At 27.9% G+C, this 17,795-nt stretch overlaps 1 protein-coding gene and 1 long non-coding RNA gene across 3 annotated transcripts in view; one reads left to right on the top strand and one right to left on the bottom strand.

Moving 5' to 3' along the window:
* LOC139427142 (uncharacterized) overlaps positions 1-6,853 on the bottom strand; it is a 16,203-nt gene extending 9,350 nt beyond the window's left edge. The window contains exon 1 of the long non-coding RNA XR_011638299.1: positions 6,656-6,853. This is a non-coding gene — a long non-coding RNA (uncharacterized lncRNA). The remainder of the gene's footprint in view (positions 1-6,655) is intronic.
* A 5-nt stretch (positions 6,854-6,858) lies between these two features.
* Positions 6,859-17,795, top strand: part of LOC107453671 (putative uncharacterized protein DDB_G0282133) — a 38,008-nt gene continuing 27,071 nt past the window's right edge. Inside the window, exons 1-4 of one of the 2 annotated variants that reach the window (XM_016070580.3) lie at positions 6,859-7,006; positions 12,451-12,501; positions 12,572-12,640; positions 15,923-16,096. In XM_016070580.3, the coding sequence (XP_015926066.2) occupies positions 6,964-7,006; positions 12,451-12,501; positions 12,572-12,640; positions 15,923-16,096 (337 nt within the window). In that variant the 5' untranslated portion in view covers positions 6,859-6,963. The remainder of the gene's footprint in view (positions 7,007-12,450; positions 12,502-12,571; positions 12,641-15,922; positions 16,097-17,795) is intronic. The other variant, XM_016070581.3, reaches the window with a different exon arrangement.

Genomic DNA, 17,795 nt, shown 5'->3' with positions numbered 1-17,795 from the left:
AAGTCATATCGGCTCTTCGCCAAGCTCTACACAAACACGATCACAGTGTACGACGTCACATGCCACTGTGTGGCAGAGGTATCAGTGAAGAGCCTAGCTAACATCTGCGTATATTATTGCGTATAGGCGTCTTATTTTCTTGCTAAAAAAAAAACCGCTTCTGCCTTTAATTGTTTAAATCAGTTTTTTTGGACATTAATACCTTCTATAAGAATGATTCTCTAAGAAAGTGACATACACTTATGAGATGAGTTGAAACTTGGTCTGAAAACACTTCAGTCAAAATTTCATGTCTTAAGTGAAAATTAGACCGAATTTTGATGTTAGGAAAAACCCATAAAAATTTAAATTTTCAAATTCCCACCGCCAAACCTATATTTTTTTGACAAAAAATTTTGACAACTATTGTTTAAAATTGTGCTATACACTTTGGAGAGGAGTTGCATATTATTATGAAATTGAAAGTCGAAATCTTATGTTTTAGTTGAAAATAAAATCGAATATTAACGTTAGAAAGGACACTTCAGGTATTAATGCTACACATTAGTACTGTGAAGCAACATCAATATTTTTTATAATATTAGATTCTTAAAATTGTGCCTGGCACTTTGGGAACTACAACTTTGTATGAAATTGGAAGTCAAAATTTAATGTTTGAATGAAAATAAGACTGAATATAAGCGTTCGAAACGACACTGTAGAAATTGATTCCCCTCTCTTGTTCCGAGAAACACCATCGATATTTTTTTCTATAACATTAGATCCTTACGATTGTGCCGTATATTTTGGGGATAAGTTTCAAATTTGTATGAGATTGGGAGTCGAAATCTCATGATTTAAGTAAAACAAGACTGGATTTTAATATTAGAAAGCTTACTTAAATTTATTCCCCACACATGAAAAACCCAAGGATGGCGCCAGACTTGCCCGACAAGGGGTTAAGAGTCCCCCGACTGGGGGGCTCAAACAAATTTATTCAAATTAGAACGAATTTTATACTTTACATTTTTTTCTCACATTTTTTTTTTCAGGTGTGTTTCTAAGAATCTAAAATCACTAATATTGATACCATAATGTGCAGATTCATTTTAATGTAAATTCAAATCCCATTTTTTTCTGTTATCGATGCATTTTGTACTATATGGTGCAATTTACCACACACTGTAAACTTAAAAATCACTTCTGTAATAAAGAAAAATGGCTGTAGCAGTCACCATTATTTCAAAAAATTTCCACTCTTCTTACTCTCAAAACGCAAAAATTATTCGATTATTTGAAATTCGGAATTATTTGAAATTTCATGCATATTTAACAAAACATTTAGAGAACATTTTGATATGAAAATATTATTTTTATATGTATCGATTGGCTTTTGAATCATTTAAATGTTTTACAAATAAGTACATATAAATAAATTTTTTGCATCCACGTATTCCATCTAAAGATATCATGACCCATTTTTAAAGAACTTCGAAATGGTTATGTCCATTTGATTTTTTTTTTATTGTTACATAGTATAATTTTAAGGACAAAAACGGGCTATTTTAATCAGAGCACTTGATGTTAATATATAGTGTAAATAAATGCTAAGAGAGTTTTAAAATTTCTCCTTATAACTCCTTCTTCTTTTTGTCTTTTAAAGTGAACACCTATGGATGGCAAAATGCTTATTTCTCCATTTGAGAAAAAGAGTGAGTCCATCGGCTTAAAATATAAAATTCAAATAATATAGCTAAAATTTGTTATGATTATTCAATTTACAAATTTTAAATTTGCGTCCGAGAAACGAATATTAACTAACTTACATTTGGTTTTACAGTTACGAATTTTGAGTCACAAAAAATAGACACAAGAAATTAAGGAGTTAGGAGACCAAATTTCAAAAAATATGACGTTTTTTCTTTATTTCTCAGGATTTATTTGACCAATTTTGCTTAAATTTTGTATTTTGACATTTAAAATTGCATTCCTTCAAATGATGAAAAAATTGTGTACCTTGCATTTCTAAATTTTTTCGACTTTCATTAAATAAAGTAATAATAAATGTTTACTAAATGTTATATTTTGCATGAAATTATCTTTAGAAAAAAGAATTGGAATTGATAATAACAAAAAAATTGAATAAGATTAATTTATTGCAAGACTGAAGGTATTTACTTTATTTTAGTACTGGTATTAATTCATGCAGATGATTTTTGCTTTTAACTCTAAAACCCGTAGTTTTGCTGCTTTGAACCGAACTTAGAGTACAAGGGAACTTCTTGGTAAAGTTTTACGACAAATTCACTTTCATGGAGGACATCAGAATTTAAACAAGCTCACATTTGCTTTACAGTTGTAAAAAAACAACAACAGGAAAATACTCCATGGTTAGCTCGAGGGCAAGATTATTCTCACACATGATCCCTCTACCAATGGAGATATTGTATGTCGGAACTGTTGGCAGTGCAAACCGAGAGCAGTACAGTGAAACCTGCCAAGTTGACCACCCTTGTAAGTTGGACACCTGCATAAGTTGACCTCAATTATCAAGAACGGAATTTTTTCTATATAATATAAAGAAGCAAAACCTTTGTAACTTGACCACCTGTCTCTCTTGTATGTTGACCACTGAAATAAGTCAATTTTGTCTAGGAGTATTATAAAATTCTATTCTAAAACCCTCATAAATTGACCAGTAAAAAAAATTCAGAAAATTTTCTGCCATTTTGCAATGTATGTTAAAATTTTACTTGTTTGGTGAAATAGTGTAAAAAGCTAATCTAAACCATCTTGTGAGTTGACCATCTGAAGAAACTGTAGGGGGTCAGCTTTTAACCATTTCTTTTATTCATTCATTGAATAATGGATCTCTATGTTTGTATTAAAAAACATTGGACTGATGTAAACTCTAAACAACAGCGCCAAACAACAATGAGGGAAATATTTTTGTAACAAATAGGTTTGTAAGTGTAGTAATAACAGAATAAATTTTAAAGTGTTCAAAAAATTTTGTTTTGTTAAAGTTTTCAAATTACATGTTTTCGTGTTCTGATATTTTAAGAAATTATTTTTAAACACTTCACATGCATATCTAACGAAATAATTTTTTTTTTCTTCAAAAAAAGTTAGTTAAATATTAGAATTATATGTAACAAATTGAAGTTCATTCAGGTTTAAACACATTTCTTAAGATATTCATTTGGCAATTTGCTAAAAAAATTTTTTAAGTCAAGTAAACATTTTTTTAAACATATAGCAACATTATATAGGTAACGAAAAAGTAAACAATGACCCACCCCCTATATAAGTTGTCCACTTGTCCAAGTTGACCTCTAAAACAATGCACCACAAGTGGTCAACTTCCACAAGTTTTACTGTATATGAATTAACATGAGAATTCGAACCCAAGTCTCATCAATAGGAAGTGAAATCACTTATCACATAAGCCATATCGGCTCTAGAATATTATTCAAGTTGCAAAAAACAATGGAAAATTTAATATGCAGCATTAAAAATTTTGCTATAATGTGAACGCGTAATATGTTGATTAAAGGAGTTGCCGTGCAGTTTTTCCATTCCTCCATCTCACAATTTTGGAGAAAGCGGTGTCTATAATACAAAAAACAAAAAAATAAATAAATAAAATTCGGCGTAATAGAATAAATTCTTATTTTTGTCGGTTTCTTTAAAAAGGATTTTCTCGACAGGACGATGAACTTTTCCGACGAGAGCAGAGATTACAATCCTGATTTGTATGTCCATTTTGTTAATCCCATTTTTTTTTATTATATTAAAAAAAATTGAAGTCTTTTCATGATTAGAAAAACTATTTCTGATGGAATAGCACGTGCATTTTAACCACAGAATGATTGAGGTTCTCTTTATTGTAGTTCATAAGACAACTTGGTAGTTATTACAAGTCTATTTTAATATTTTAACTAATATGTGAGCAATTATAATTGAATTTTTTAGCATATATATAAGTATATACCTTATTTAAGAGCAAATTAAAAAAAAGAAAGATTGACAGAACAAACTTAGTTCATCACTACTTCCACATAATTTAAAAATCGAATTCTTTAGATGAAACGGTGTGACGTTTAACAAAATACTTTTCTTTATTGAATGCCGAGAAAGTGTGCATACATTATAGTCAGTTTCAAAAAGGTGTGGTAACGTGAATACACTGGGGTAGTAACTAGGACAGTCTTCTTAACTCCTCTTATCCCTTAGGGGTGTTAAATAATTTTCTGTGTTGTTTCCGTGTGTGTGTACATACAAAAGACTTGTCTCTCAAAATTTTCTGAGGGAAAGTGAACTGGAAGTTGGTGGTAAAGTGCAAGTAAAAAGATCGCATTTTTGTCTTTAAGTTTTTAATTTATTCTCATTTACAAAAAAAAAAAAAAAAAAAAAAAAAAAAAAAAAAAAACAAAACTAGATTTTTTAAAGAATGTAATTATATTTCTATTCAAGACCTTAGCGTTTTCCAGACGACATTTACGTTCGTCCCGATAGGGGGGCAATTGCCCCCTCTGATCCCCTACTGGTGCCGCCCTTGGAAGAACCTATGCATTTTAGGACTTTAAGAGTTAAACTTTGATCTTATTAAAAACACTACCACACATTTAATGAAGTACATAAAATGTCAAAGATACAACAGCATGTATTTGAACTGAATAAAGTAGAGACGGGCTCCTAAGTTGATAATTCGTCACTGTGCAAGTGTGATCGAATAAACGGAAAAATATTAAAAAAACAAGTAAATAAATGTTTTAACACTCTTACCCATGAGACTTAAAGTTAATAGGAAGACATTTAAAATAAAAATCTTGAACATTTTCTAGATATAAAAATTTAAAAAATAAGTAGTTGTAATAAAAATTTAAAACATAATTACATCTCAGAACTAATTTGATCGATTTATTTAAAGTTTACGTTTTAGTGTAAAAAGTTTCGTCAGTGAAACGTGTTTTTTTTAATATTTTATTTTATAACCATCGCTGAATAGCAGAACCAAATTTGAGTTTACGCCAACTTCGTAGCCTTGTAATTTTGAACCTAATCCAGAAGACAAGGGAACTCCTGGATCAAGTATTGGGACCAACTATATAGAGAGGAACAACAAGGGATTCTGGCCCATGATCCGACTACCAGTGAGAATATTTTTTATGTCAGTATTGTGGTCGGTGAAAGCTGGAGGCGAAATTCGTATCCACCAGCCATCTCTGGGATTCGAACCTGGGTAATCTCTTAGGGAGGTGCGTACTCTACCCCCTGATAATGCTGCTAATGAACTACGGCTAATGGAAAGTGATTAAACATTTTCATTCCTTTTTTGAATCATTGCTATTTCTGCTATCGTAAATTATGGCCTATTTCTTCGCAATTTTTATTAATTTCAGCCGAAAAAAAGTTTATTTTTGTTGAATTATTATGCCCTTATTTAACGTTTTAATGGCATGAAAAAAAGGAGAGCAATTTAAAATGTTGGGCTTAATGTAAACTACTGTTTAGAGCTTTCTATTTTCAAAATATAAAAAAAAAAAAAAATCCTCTAATGAGGCCTCTTTTTTCCCCGACCGAACTCAAACGTTAAAAAGGTGATGACAGACGGAAGAAATTCCTAATATGTTTAATCATTCTTATTTAATGTTCACAAACAAAGTAACGTTGAATATTTTTTTTTTCTATTTGGCAGTACCCTTTGAAACAAGTAAAAAAAAATGTCTTTGCCTAATCGGAATGCAAGATATAATATTGTGCGTGATATTTTAGATTTTCTACTAAATTTTTTCTGATTAAATTATACCAAATACAATTCTGCTATCAGATTTTTCTGTAAGGTTGTTTAATTTTACACTACTGCCTGTGTTTTTATATAATTGTCTGTTTCAGGTAAGCCCAGACGCAATCTTCAATGCTTAACAATCTTTTGCAAGCATCAAAATGCAAAAATTATGACAGGAGTATTCTAGATTACGCATTAGGGAAGTATTCTCGGGTAATCATAATTTATAAGCATTTTGATGTTTTGGGAAAAAAAAAAGAACTTTTGAAATTTCCCGCCTTAGTCTGGGTTTACCCAAACAATTTTAAATTACCAATGAATGTGATACAGAATTTGTCATGAAAAGTTTCGTACGCAGCAAAGTGTCCACTTAAGCTAAGGCAATTTGTTTGACATAAATAAAGGAAATAAGTACTTTTTTTAATGCGTTTTCTACCAAGTCCAATGATTAGTTAATAAGTATTTAAGATTAGTTATCTTCCATTAAAATTGCATTTACAGCTGGTTATTAGCCCTTTAACGGGCCCTTTATTTCTAGTAAAGGTAAATTAAAGTATTTTTGGAATTGAAATTGTTTTAAGAACAGTAATTTATATATATAAAAAAAAACTCATTTAGTTTATAAAAATGCCATTTTTTTGGTGGTAAATATATTTAACATGACCTATTAGGAACTTACTGACTTTTATTTTTCTTAATTTATAAAATAAATTCCTTAAATGCTACAAGCTTCAGTAGGAATTATGTATTTTATAACTTTTATACGTTTTTTAAAACTGACAAATGGTTACCAATTTTATTCAAACTCACTTCAAGAAAGCTGAAGTTATTGAAAAATGGAAACCTAAATTAAAGGTGGTAAAACGTGGTGGTAAGTATACTTACCACGGCCTTCAAAAGGGTTAACATATTTTGAAATCTGAAAAATGGATTGCTTTTAAACATGAAGCTGAACTTTTTTATTCTGAGAGATCTGTCATTCCCTCGTATCTTTTTGTTGCAAATCTCTGCTTAAAAATTCTTCATCGGTCGGAAATAATTTATTAAGAGAAAGAATAGCGGAAGTAAGAAGGACTTGTGTGATGCGCCAAATGAGCGATAAATTAGTTGTCTTGTTTCTAAAGAAGAAGTGCCCTTGCAAGGTGATGGCATTGGAAAGTATAGAGGATTGAGTGAAAGTAGCTGATTTCAGGATGGGAGGAAGAAAGAAAACCAAGTGGAGAAAACTACCACTCGGTAAATATCACATTAGTTACGATTTATTTCACTTCCTTTCTTATCAATGCAGTTTGTATTTTTTATTCATTGTAACAAGAATATTTAATTTAATTTGATTTTGTTTAATATTCTTCTTACAATGATTAAAGCGCGAGGAACAAAATTTATCTTGGTTATTTATTGTTTGATTCACAGAACAGACAAAAGTTTTAAATTGAACTATTAATGCATTATGCATTTTATAGTTTTTAAAATAATTCTTTTGAAATTTTTTATTTTCAAACTTAAATATTTAACTTAACTTTGGTATTGTCTATGATTCTTGGCACTATGATTAAAGTGCGAGAAATAATTACTAACTTTTCCTTAATAAAATTTGTTATTTATTGTTTAGTTCATTGATCAAATTATAGTTTTAATTAAGAAAAAATATTGATTTAAAGTTGTTTAAAAAAGTTTTTGGAATTCTTTTTTTGTTATTAAAATAAACTTAATTTTGATATGTTTTGTATTCTTGTTGCAATGATTAAAGTACGAGGAACGATTATTGATTTAATTTTGTTAGAATTGGTAATTCATTGATCAGATAAAAGTTTTCAATTTTAAAAAAGTTTCTCACTAAAGTAGCATGCATTTTAGTTTTTAAATAATTTTTTGAAATTCTTTATATTATAATTTGAATATTAAGCTTAATTTAATGTAATATTCTTATTTCACTGATTCAGGTGCGAGGAAGAATTATTAATTTATCTCTGTCAGAATCGATTATTTACTACTTTATTCGTTGAAAAGATTAAAGCATTATTATAAATTTTTTTTTGAAAAATAAAAGATTAATATGCATTTACTAGTTTTTAAATTTTTTTTTTTGAAATTCTTTGCATTATAACTTGTACATTAAATTTGAAACTTGACTTGCATTTAATGCAGTTATTTAATGTAGTAATGACTTGCATTTAATGCATCACGCATTTTATAGTTTTTAAAATAATTTTTTTGAAATTTTCTATTTTCCAACTTAAATATTAAACTTAACTTTGGCACTGTCTATTATTCTTGATACTATGATTAAAGTGCGAGAAATAATTACTAATTTTTCCTTAATAAAATTTGTTATTTATTGTTTAATTCATTGATCAAATTAAAGTTTTAATTTTTAAAATTTTTTTTTTTATTATTGCAGTATGCATTTTAAAGTTTTTTAAATAGTTTTTTAATATTCTTGTTTCAATGGTTAAGGTGAGAGGAACAATTATTAATTTATCTTTGTCTGCGAATTGGTTATTTATTGAGTGATTTGTTGATCAGGTTAATGTTTTAAATTAAAAAAAGAGAAAAATTAAATGATTATGTGGCATGTATTTTATAATATTAAAATATTTTTGTTGAATTTCTTCATTTTGTAGCTTGAAAAAGTTTGATTGTCTTGAACTATTATTTTTTTTCATTTAATGTTCTTTTTTTTAACAATTTGTTTTAGAAAATAATCTGCTACTGAAAATTTATGCTTTTACCATGATATTTTTTCTTTTTAAATTACCTAATTTTTCATTCTTTTTTGTAAATTTTCTTTTCATATTTTCAAAATTTACTTGACTCTAACTTTGGCCCCATTAAATTGCGTTGCGGTAATGTCAATTTAAAGACCATTTACTTATTTTAAGGGTGTTATATTTAAATAAACTTCGAAAGTTTTGAGGGGCTAGGGAATAAAAATTTAAACGAATGAATATGCGAAGAGTTTATTTGTTTTTGGGATTTTTAAGTTAATAAAATTAATAATATTCTGATCAGTAAAGGAATTAGCTTTTATTAAAAATATTTATTATGTCTTTACTTAATATATTTTATTGTAAATAATTAAAGCGTTGAAAGAAAAGAGATATATCTTTGTGCTAGAATAGATTACACAGAAAGCAAAGTAATGAGCACAACTGAAAATAGTTGAAAGCATTCCACTAAATTGGTGCTATTCATAGCAATACCATCATCATAGATCAAGACCTATAATCAATTCTGTACCTTGGATCTGATGATGGTACAAAATATATATGATGTTCATAGTCCCTAAATAACTATGTATCTTCAATTATTTTAATTAGAGCTCTCTAAGTTGTTTTCTGTGTTAACTATCAATAAAAAGCAGTTGTTTCTGATTATTAAAACATATTATTTATGTTAACTTCACATCATAGAGGTTGAAAAATTTATGCTTTTTAGTTATTCGATTTTAACTTTAAATGCCGGTATAATTGGAGTATTTACCTTTTCTGGTTCTAATACTGGTTCTAAAAGGATTCATCAAATTAAAATTCCCTTCATAAGCCAATCATTATTATAATGTCTATGAGTTTATGAAAATTTATGTTAGAGGATGCAAAGATACAAAAAAAAAAAAAAAATCCACCTAATGTGCATAATAATTTAACTGGAATAAGTTCTAAACAATCTCTATACAAATTTCTTTACAATCTCAAAAATCACCTCACAAATCTTCGCATCATAAGTAGAAAAAAAAGTACTATTTCACATTAAAAATAAATAGAATAATTCCATTAAAAGAAAATCTTGTAAAAGTCTTACAAAATGTAACAAATAAGTTAAGAGGGCGCTATACAACAGGAAAAACATTTCATGGCAAAATTTTTTTTCACCTCCATTGGTATTTTAAATTTTAGAGAAAAGTGAGTTCAGGTTAAACTAAAGTAATCCATGAAGTTTCAAATATTAAAAAAAAAGTTTTCAAAGCATCAAATTGCAAACAAATTATTATAGGGTTACTTCTGTACTGCGTAATGTCCTAAAAAGAATATAATTTGGTTGTAGTATTTTGAAAACATTCAAACAATTGAAACTTCATGGTTTACTCTAGGTTTACATGAACTCAATTTTCTCGAAAATACCTGATTACCTAGGTTTATCTGAACTCACTATTTATATACTTTAAATGTTAAATTAATTAGATAAGTGAAAGAGAATTTGTCATGAAGGGTTTCTTCCGTGGTATAGCGTTCTCTTAACAACGAAAATGACTCGGAGAAAATAATCGTAAATTTAAGAAATATATAGAAAATACAATTTTGAAAACATTCAAACAATTGAAACTTCACGGTTTACTCTAGGTTTACATGAACTCACTTTTCTCTAAAATACCTGATTAGGTTTATCTGAACTCATTATTTCTATACTTTTAATGTTAAATTAATTAATTCAATAAATTCATTCAATCAATCAATTCAATTAATTCATTTAATCAAAACATTCAAACAATTGAAACTTCATGGTTTACTCTAGGTTTACATGAACTCACTTTTCTCTAAAATACCTGATTAGGTTTATCTGAACTCACTATTTCTATACTTTTAATGTTAAATTAATTAGATAAGTGAAAGATAATTTGTCATGAAGGGTTTCTCCCGTGGTATAGCGTTCTCTTAACAGCGAAAATGACTTTGGGAAAATAATCGTAAAATTAAGAAGTATATAGAAAATATAATTTTGAAAACATTCAAACAATTGAAACTTCATGGTTTACGCTAGGTTTACATGAACTAACTTTTCTCTAAAATACCTGATTAGGTTTATCTGAACTCATTATTTCTATACTTTTAATGTTAAATTAATTAATTCAATAAATTCATTCAATCAATCAATTCAATTAATTCATTTAATCAAAACATTCAAACAATTGAAACTTCATGGTTTACTCTAGGTTTACATGAACTCACTTTTCTCTAAAATACCTGATTAGGTTTATCTGAACTCACTATTTCTATACTTTTAATGTTAAATTAATTAGATAAGTGAAAGAAAATTTGTCAAGAAGGGTTTTTTCCTCGGTATAGCGTTCTCTTAACAACGAAAATGACTTTGGGAAAATAATCGTAAATTTAAGAAATATATAAGAAAATACAATTTTGAATCATTAACTTGAGATAAATAGTAAAACTGTTTCTATACCACTTCTAAAGACTCAGATAAAGATATAAATATTGCTCTATTTTTTTTCTTTTACGAGGAGGTAAACTTTGTAAAAATATTTAAGATGAAGAATGGGGCCCACGTCTTGAATTGTTCTATTTTTATGGCTGAAGGGAACATACTTTAGTCGCTCTTAAGCATGCGGGAGTCGTCATCTACCGCAGGTATATTTTGGTCATTGCATTGAGTCAATAGCAAAATTAAATAAAATCGTAACTTTTAGTCGATGCTTTTCAATATATCTAGGGCTGTCGTAAAGACTAGCCTTTTTTTAAAAAAAGTATTTTTTTTAATTAATAAGTACGGAAATTTGGTACTTTTTAACTTGGATCGTCAGTACTCAATTTTTAATTTATGAATTCTTAACATATCACGGACAAAACTTTCTGCATTGAATGAACTTACTTAATTGAATATTCCACAACGCTAAATACACTGCTAGAAATATTAAAAGATCATATGGTTAAAATTTGCTGTAACTTTAATCTGGCACAAATTTGAACCTTATTGTCCTGCAAACTAATCCATCTTAAAATTGATTACACGATAGTATGGTTCAACACGTTATTATGGTTATGGTTTAAGCGTGTACGAATCGAGCTGTATAATGCGCAACGGTAACAGGCCAGTAACAGTTTTTTGTTTTTACCAATTTTCAAAAGAAGCATACTCGATATATAATAATAAATGGGGAGGGGGGGGAGAATAAGGGTGGCTGTAATGTGTTTAGACATGGAAGAAAAATTAATTTATAATATGCACATTCTTTTAAGAATATGCATATTATAAAATATAGATTATAATACATTCTAAAAAGAATGTAGTCATTGATAGAAATATTATGTTTCATTAACTGCACATAAGTTGCAAGCCCGTATAATCCTTAATATAAGTTACACAAAGAAAAGAAAAAAGGAGAAAATAACAAAAAAATTAAAAAGATTTTTAATAAAAAAGAAGAATGAAAATATTAAGAAAAATTATTTATCCGATTATTTGTTGATGCTAAAAATTATATTAGTGTGACTATATCTTGGCACTAAAGTGGTTTTTGATTACATCGATTTATACTAAAATTTTGTATTATTTTAATTTGTTGCAATTTGGATGTTATAGGGTTTTTCAAGAATCCAATTATCAGAAAATCGATTCAACGTTGAACCTTAATGCAGGATAATTTTGCTGCAACTTTAATTAAATGTGAAATTGAATTTAATTTAAGTTAAACCATGCTATCGAGTAATCAAATTTGAAAATTACCATGTTACGGTTTCAGGGTATTTGAACGATACTGGGCTCAACATTTTACAGAATTACAGAAAAAAATAACCTCGAAAAATGACAATACTCAAATATGTATAATAATCTTCTCTTCACTCTTTATCTGAATAGAAAGTTGACATAAATATATTGCTAACTAAAGAGAACGGAGAAATATGCTAACTTTAAAAGTAACTCATATATTTTCAAATTTGTTTCAGAAGAGTTTACAAAAGATTGCTCAAGAAGGAGTTCAGAAGAAATTAAATCAGGTGAGCTAAAATTTCATAACATATTTTATGATGCTTTTGAAAAATAACTAAATGTTATATTGTCTTACAGACCGAAAAGAAGAAAATTCCTACCCTGAAAATGCAGAGGCCCAGTCTTTCGCTAACGAATATTCCGATGGTAAGTGAACATTTTTTCTAAAAAAATTTTTTCTTTGTCAAAATTGATGATCTGTTTCTTAATGTGGTTTCTAGATAGGTAATTTCCTCAATACAAATATACCTTATTGTCAAATTGGGTTGCTTTTCTCCAAAAAAGCTCTTTTCAACAATTGAAAATGTGGCTTGTCATTACTTTACTCTAAGCTTTTCATTTAATGTTACAATATAGGATTCATTGACTGTAAATAGATACTAGACACTGGTGCATAGATACTTGAATCTCATAGCCTCCAGGGTTTTGTAGTTCGTAAATTGACTTAGTAGTTGTAGTAACTTGAAGGTTTTGTAGTTTTCCCCTACATGTAATACAAATCCGAGTAAATTTAAACCAAAATCCATTTAGAAAAGTAAGTTTTTGGGCCGATGCTTTAAAGATTTTCTTTGTAATGTAAATTGAGTTAAAACTGGGCGGCTAATGGAGTTGAATATATTTTTATTAATATTTAATCGATGGTCAGCATGCCGTAAAAGTTATTTTTTCTAGCCCGATTTTAAAGTAGTTTTTTGCAATGTTAAAAGGTAACAGTTTGATCAATAATTAATTAGCATTTAGCAAATAATTTGATAAATATATTTGTGAAAAGGCTTTTATTTTCTAGAAATCTCAAAAATGCTAAGATTTTGGCAATTTTTCAATGCGTCTATAAAAATTGCTGATTATCAAAAAAAAAAAAAAAAAAAAAGGAAGAGGCANAAAAAAAAAAAAAAAAAACGTTTACAGGCAAGATTTTTTATTAATAATTTTTTCAATTGATTACATAAGAGTAAAATATTTTGTTTATTTCCAAATATTTCTCACGATTTCTTTTATTTATTTAAATCAATTAATTTCTGTACTGTCGGAAATTTAAGAAAAAAACTAATGCTTTGACCAGTCAGGCTACTCAGTTGTTAATTATAGAATAGTATTTATTATACTTTAATAATTAAAATATACAATGTCAAGATTAGTTATTTAAAACTGTATTTTTAGGTTTAAAGTAGTTTCATTTTGATTTTTCTTTTTTTTTTTTCCTAAGTAACAGTAGATTAAATAATCTATTTTATGGTTTGTTCGCACTGACCACTTGTCATGGGGTCAATGCGAATAAGAGCAACTTTTTCATTTTTTAAAAAATGAATTATTAAAAATGTATGCATCAAAATTACCTTGCGCATCATTCAAAATGAAAATAAACATTCAATTTTTAAGAATAAAATATGTATAAAAGGAGAAATAAGCATTTTTAGCAAATTTATAAAATTTGGTTACATCAATCTCTTCTCTCCTAATTTGATTTGTTTTGAAAAAATGTATTATTTTAAACAAAAACGTACGGCATGAAATTATTTACCCAAAACATTAATTTAAATACTACATTGATTTAAAATTTTCAATCTAATAGCTATTTAAGAACAATTTTTGAAGAATTAAACGTAATATATAGCTTTAAAACTATTTCACATGATTCCAAAGGGCAGAATAATAATTGCAAAAGCATTTTAATTTATCTGTAATTTTTTTTTAATTTTACCATTTCTTTTCAAAATTAAGTGTCCTTCTTGACTAAAAAACATTAAAATCTTGCTCTTAGAAAAACTTTTCATCATTGAAATGCCGAAATGGGCGCGACTATCAAAAGATTTAGTTTCCGTTGCGTATTGGAATAAAATTCAAAGCCTGTAATTTGTTGTCTATAATATCTAGCTTTGAAGACCGATGACAAAAAGACCGATGACCTTGCTTGTGCGGCAATATTACAAAAGCAATTTCCTCTCCAACCGTACTCTTTAATTTAAGAGAAATTTTTTTTTTTTTGGACTAATCTGTAAATTTAATTTAAAATTCTTTTTTGTTGTCTGAATTCAAATGTAAATGAAAAGTTCAATACCACTTTTTCTTCATGGAGTAAAATATCAGACGATGAATTTTACAGCAAAATAAAGGTTTTTTACTATTAAAGACATAGGATTAGTTTGTTAACCTGGGTGAAATCTGTAAAAAATAATTGAAATTTTTGTTTAGATTCTTTAAAAGTAAGAATAAGCAAAATTTGAATGCTTCCATTTTATTAAAATGGTAATTAATAAAAATGTGTATACTCATTTATACTATTAAGTTCATTAGCTCTTTTTGTGGGTTGGTTGCGATTAATGATGTAATACTTATCGAAAAAGCAATTTTTCTATAATAAGTGATTTTAAATAGTAAAGAATCGAATATTATTTGTAATGAATTTCTTACTTATCAGTAAATACCACTAATAGAACACCAAATAGAACGTTTCGAAAGCCTTTTTTATTTGGGGTATAGCTCTTTGTTTTTAGCATTTTTTCCCCAATGTCCACCTGCATATATTGACATTCGGGTTTCAGAAGTGTTGACCACTCTTTCAGGGACCCCATATCATGTGGTCAACATTGCTCTCAAAGTAAGGACAAAGAAGGAAAGAAAATTCATGGCTCTGACTTTCACGCGGGACCTCTCTAATCTCTGATTACCATATAGGCCGGTCGGCTTTTTGTTACCATAAATACTAAAAATAACTGAATTGAAATAGATTGAAGGAAAATGTATTAAAAACTAATAAATTATTTGAAAAAATTGAAGAAATGTTTTTTTTTTTATCAGTAATAAATAGTTACTACTATCAAACGAGAACAAATATTTGCTAAACATCTCGATGCGTGAAGGCTTCTTTAATAACTTTGTTCATATTATTCTTTAATATTATTCTTTAATATTATTATAAAGTATTAACTTATTTTATCCCCTGCAGCGGTGAACAGCCGATCAATGTTCATATCTTTAAGCTTGTAATTTGGAATCCAACTTACTAAAAGAAAGTCGTTGGGACAAATTCCCCTTTGTTAAGGTCCTTTTTTGGAGCTAACTTGCATTTGTGATAAATTGGAAAACGAAGCAACGAAAACCTTCAACGGGCAATTCAACGACATGGGGATGTTCGATACGAACGAATCGATAGGAACGATTCACATACGAATCGATCAGCCATAGCCGGGATTCGATCCTGGTTCACCTTATGAAAAGACCAGTATGCTATCGCCTTAACCATCCCGGCTTTTAAAAAACAATAAAACAAATTGTTTTTTAAATAATTATATAACTAGATAATTATTAAAAAAAAACTTTCACCCTTGTAAAAATTTGTCTGATTTTAAATTTCTCACTGGTCATTGTTTTATTTCCCTTTGTTAAACAATATCATTAACGAATTTTTTTTCTTTTTTTTTGTTCTAGGTGCATGGTATCCTACGCATTACTTAGTTTACAATCCTATTGAAGTTCCTGTTTATCATCCTAACTACATGATGCCTACTGATACTAACTGTTACTATTATCCACCAAATGAAATGAATACTGTTGCAGATTATACAGGAGTGCCTCTTCAAGAATATATACCTCCAATGAAAGGTAAAATAATTTATCTGTTAAATGAGTGGATTATTCCAAAGTAGAAACCCTTGCCTCTATAACCTCAGAACATCGTTAAAAAATATTTTGGTACAAATTTGCCACTAGTTTAAATAGGCGACAAATTAAATCAAGTTTCGTTTACGTTAAATCAAAACATGGTGTAAACAAGCTTAAGAAGTGGTTCAATAATATGGTTCAATTTGGAACCATATAGCAAAATGTAGCTTTTCTAGAATTTCTAAGTTGGACACTTTTATAAGAATTTGTTTTAATTTATTTATTTTTAAATAATTTGTACAATAATTTTAATCAAAAATCAGTAAGACTTAAATGTTTCTTTTCTTTTTTTGAAAATAAGAAATGAAAATTAAAAATGTGAAAGAATATAACGTCTTTGAAAAAAAAATTAAGATATACGAAATATTCTAAAAGGGAATAGCTCCTAATGATTGAACTCAAATATTCCAAAAATGCTTTTAAAACACAACTTTGTAACTTATACTTTTACTAGTTCACATTTTTTTAAAGAGATAATTGCTTTGAAATGAATAAATAATCACTATCCTTTAATTTTCAACTTTTTTGCATTCTACTCTTATTAATTTTGGAGCGTATTAAACCACATTATCGTTAAAATTTGCTGTAATCTTAATATAGTGCCTTCTTGAACCCTATTATCGTATTTAATCAACTTGTTTGATATTATGGATCTACTTGAACAGAAAAATGGTTTAATTTCTCATCTTATTAAGGCTGCAGCAAAATTGTACTATATTAAGCTTCAATATTGAAGGATTTTTCTGTAAATGTGTGAAGGAATGCACTAGGAAACATTAGTTACGGATCCTATTCCCAAATCCCTTATAGTCCTATTATTATATATTATTCTTCCATTGTTTTTCATAAATATCTTCATTCGTATAAAGACGACTTGCTGTTCAGGGCTCTTTTTTGCTTTTTAAAATTAGCTGTGAAAATACTCATTATAAATCAGTATTCTTAAGAACTTATTATTTTGAATTTTTACTGACAAATTTCTCTATAACTTCCCCATCTTCTATGAAATTATAATAAAAAGATTGAGTTTAATTTTTTAATTTTTTTATTTCTGATTATTTCTACAGCTTTTAAAGACAGACATCTTTTTTTCCCCATTTTAACGAATTCTCCCCTTTTTTAGTGCTATATATGCTTAATTATAAGCTTTCATTAATATAAAAAGCGCATGAGAAAAGTTACAGATTATGTATATATAAAGATTTAGTCTGAAACAATGGAAATCAAGAATTAAATTAAAATTTAATTCAGAGATTTAAAAAATCAATTAAAAGTGAAACGTTTATAATTTACTTTTCTTTTAAAATAAGAAATATGTGAAATTATCAAATAAGAAATTTTGAAAGTAAGAAATTTGTTAAGAACTAAGTCAGTTTAGTTAGGAAACTAAAAACTTTAAAGTATTTATTTTCAAAATTTGTGAGATTCAGGGGAGAAAAAAATCTGACAAGCAACTTTTATATTTCATCACCGGAAGTAGAAATGCTATAAAAACATCTGTTTTGCACTCCGTTGTGATTTCCCTTATGTTGGGGGTGGAGGTTGCCTTATCATATCTTCTTTGAAATGCATTAATGGGGGGAGGGGGGACGCAGTAGTTATTCATACCATTTGCAGGAACTTTCTTCCTTTTAAAAAA

This window comes from Parasteatoda tepidariorum, chromosome X1 (genome assembly GCF_043381705.1).
Source record: "Parasteatoda tepidariorum isolate YZ-2023 chromosome X1, CAS_Ptep_4.0, whole genome shotgun sequence".
In the NCBI taxonomy this organism is placed as follows: domain Eukaryota; kingdom Metazoa; phylum Arthropoda; class Arachnida; order Araneae; family Theridiidae; genus Parasteatoda; species Parasteatoda tepidariorum.
This window is presented reverse-complemented; position numbering and strand designations above follow the sequence as displayed.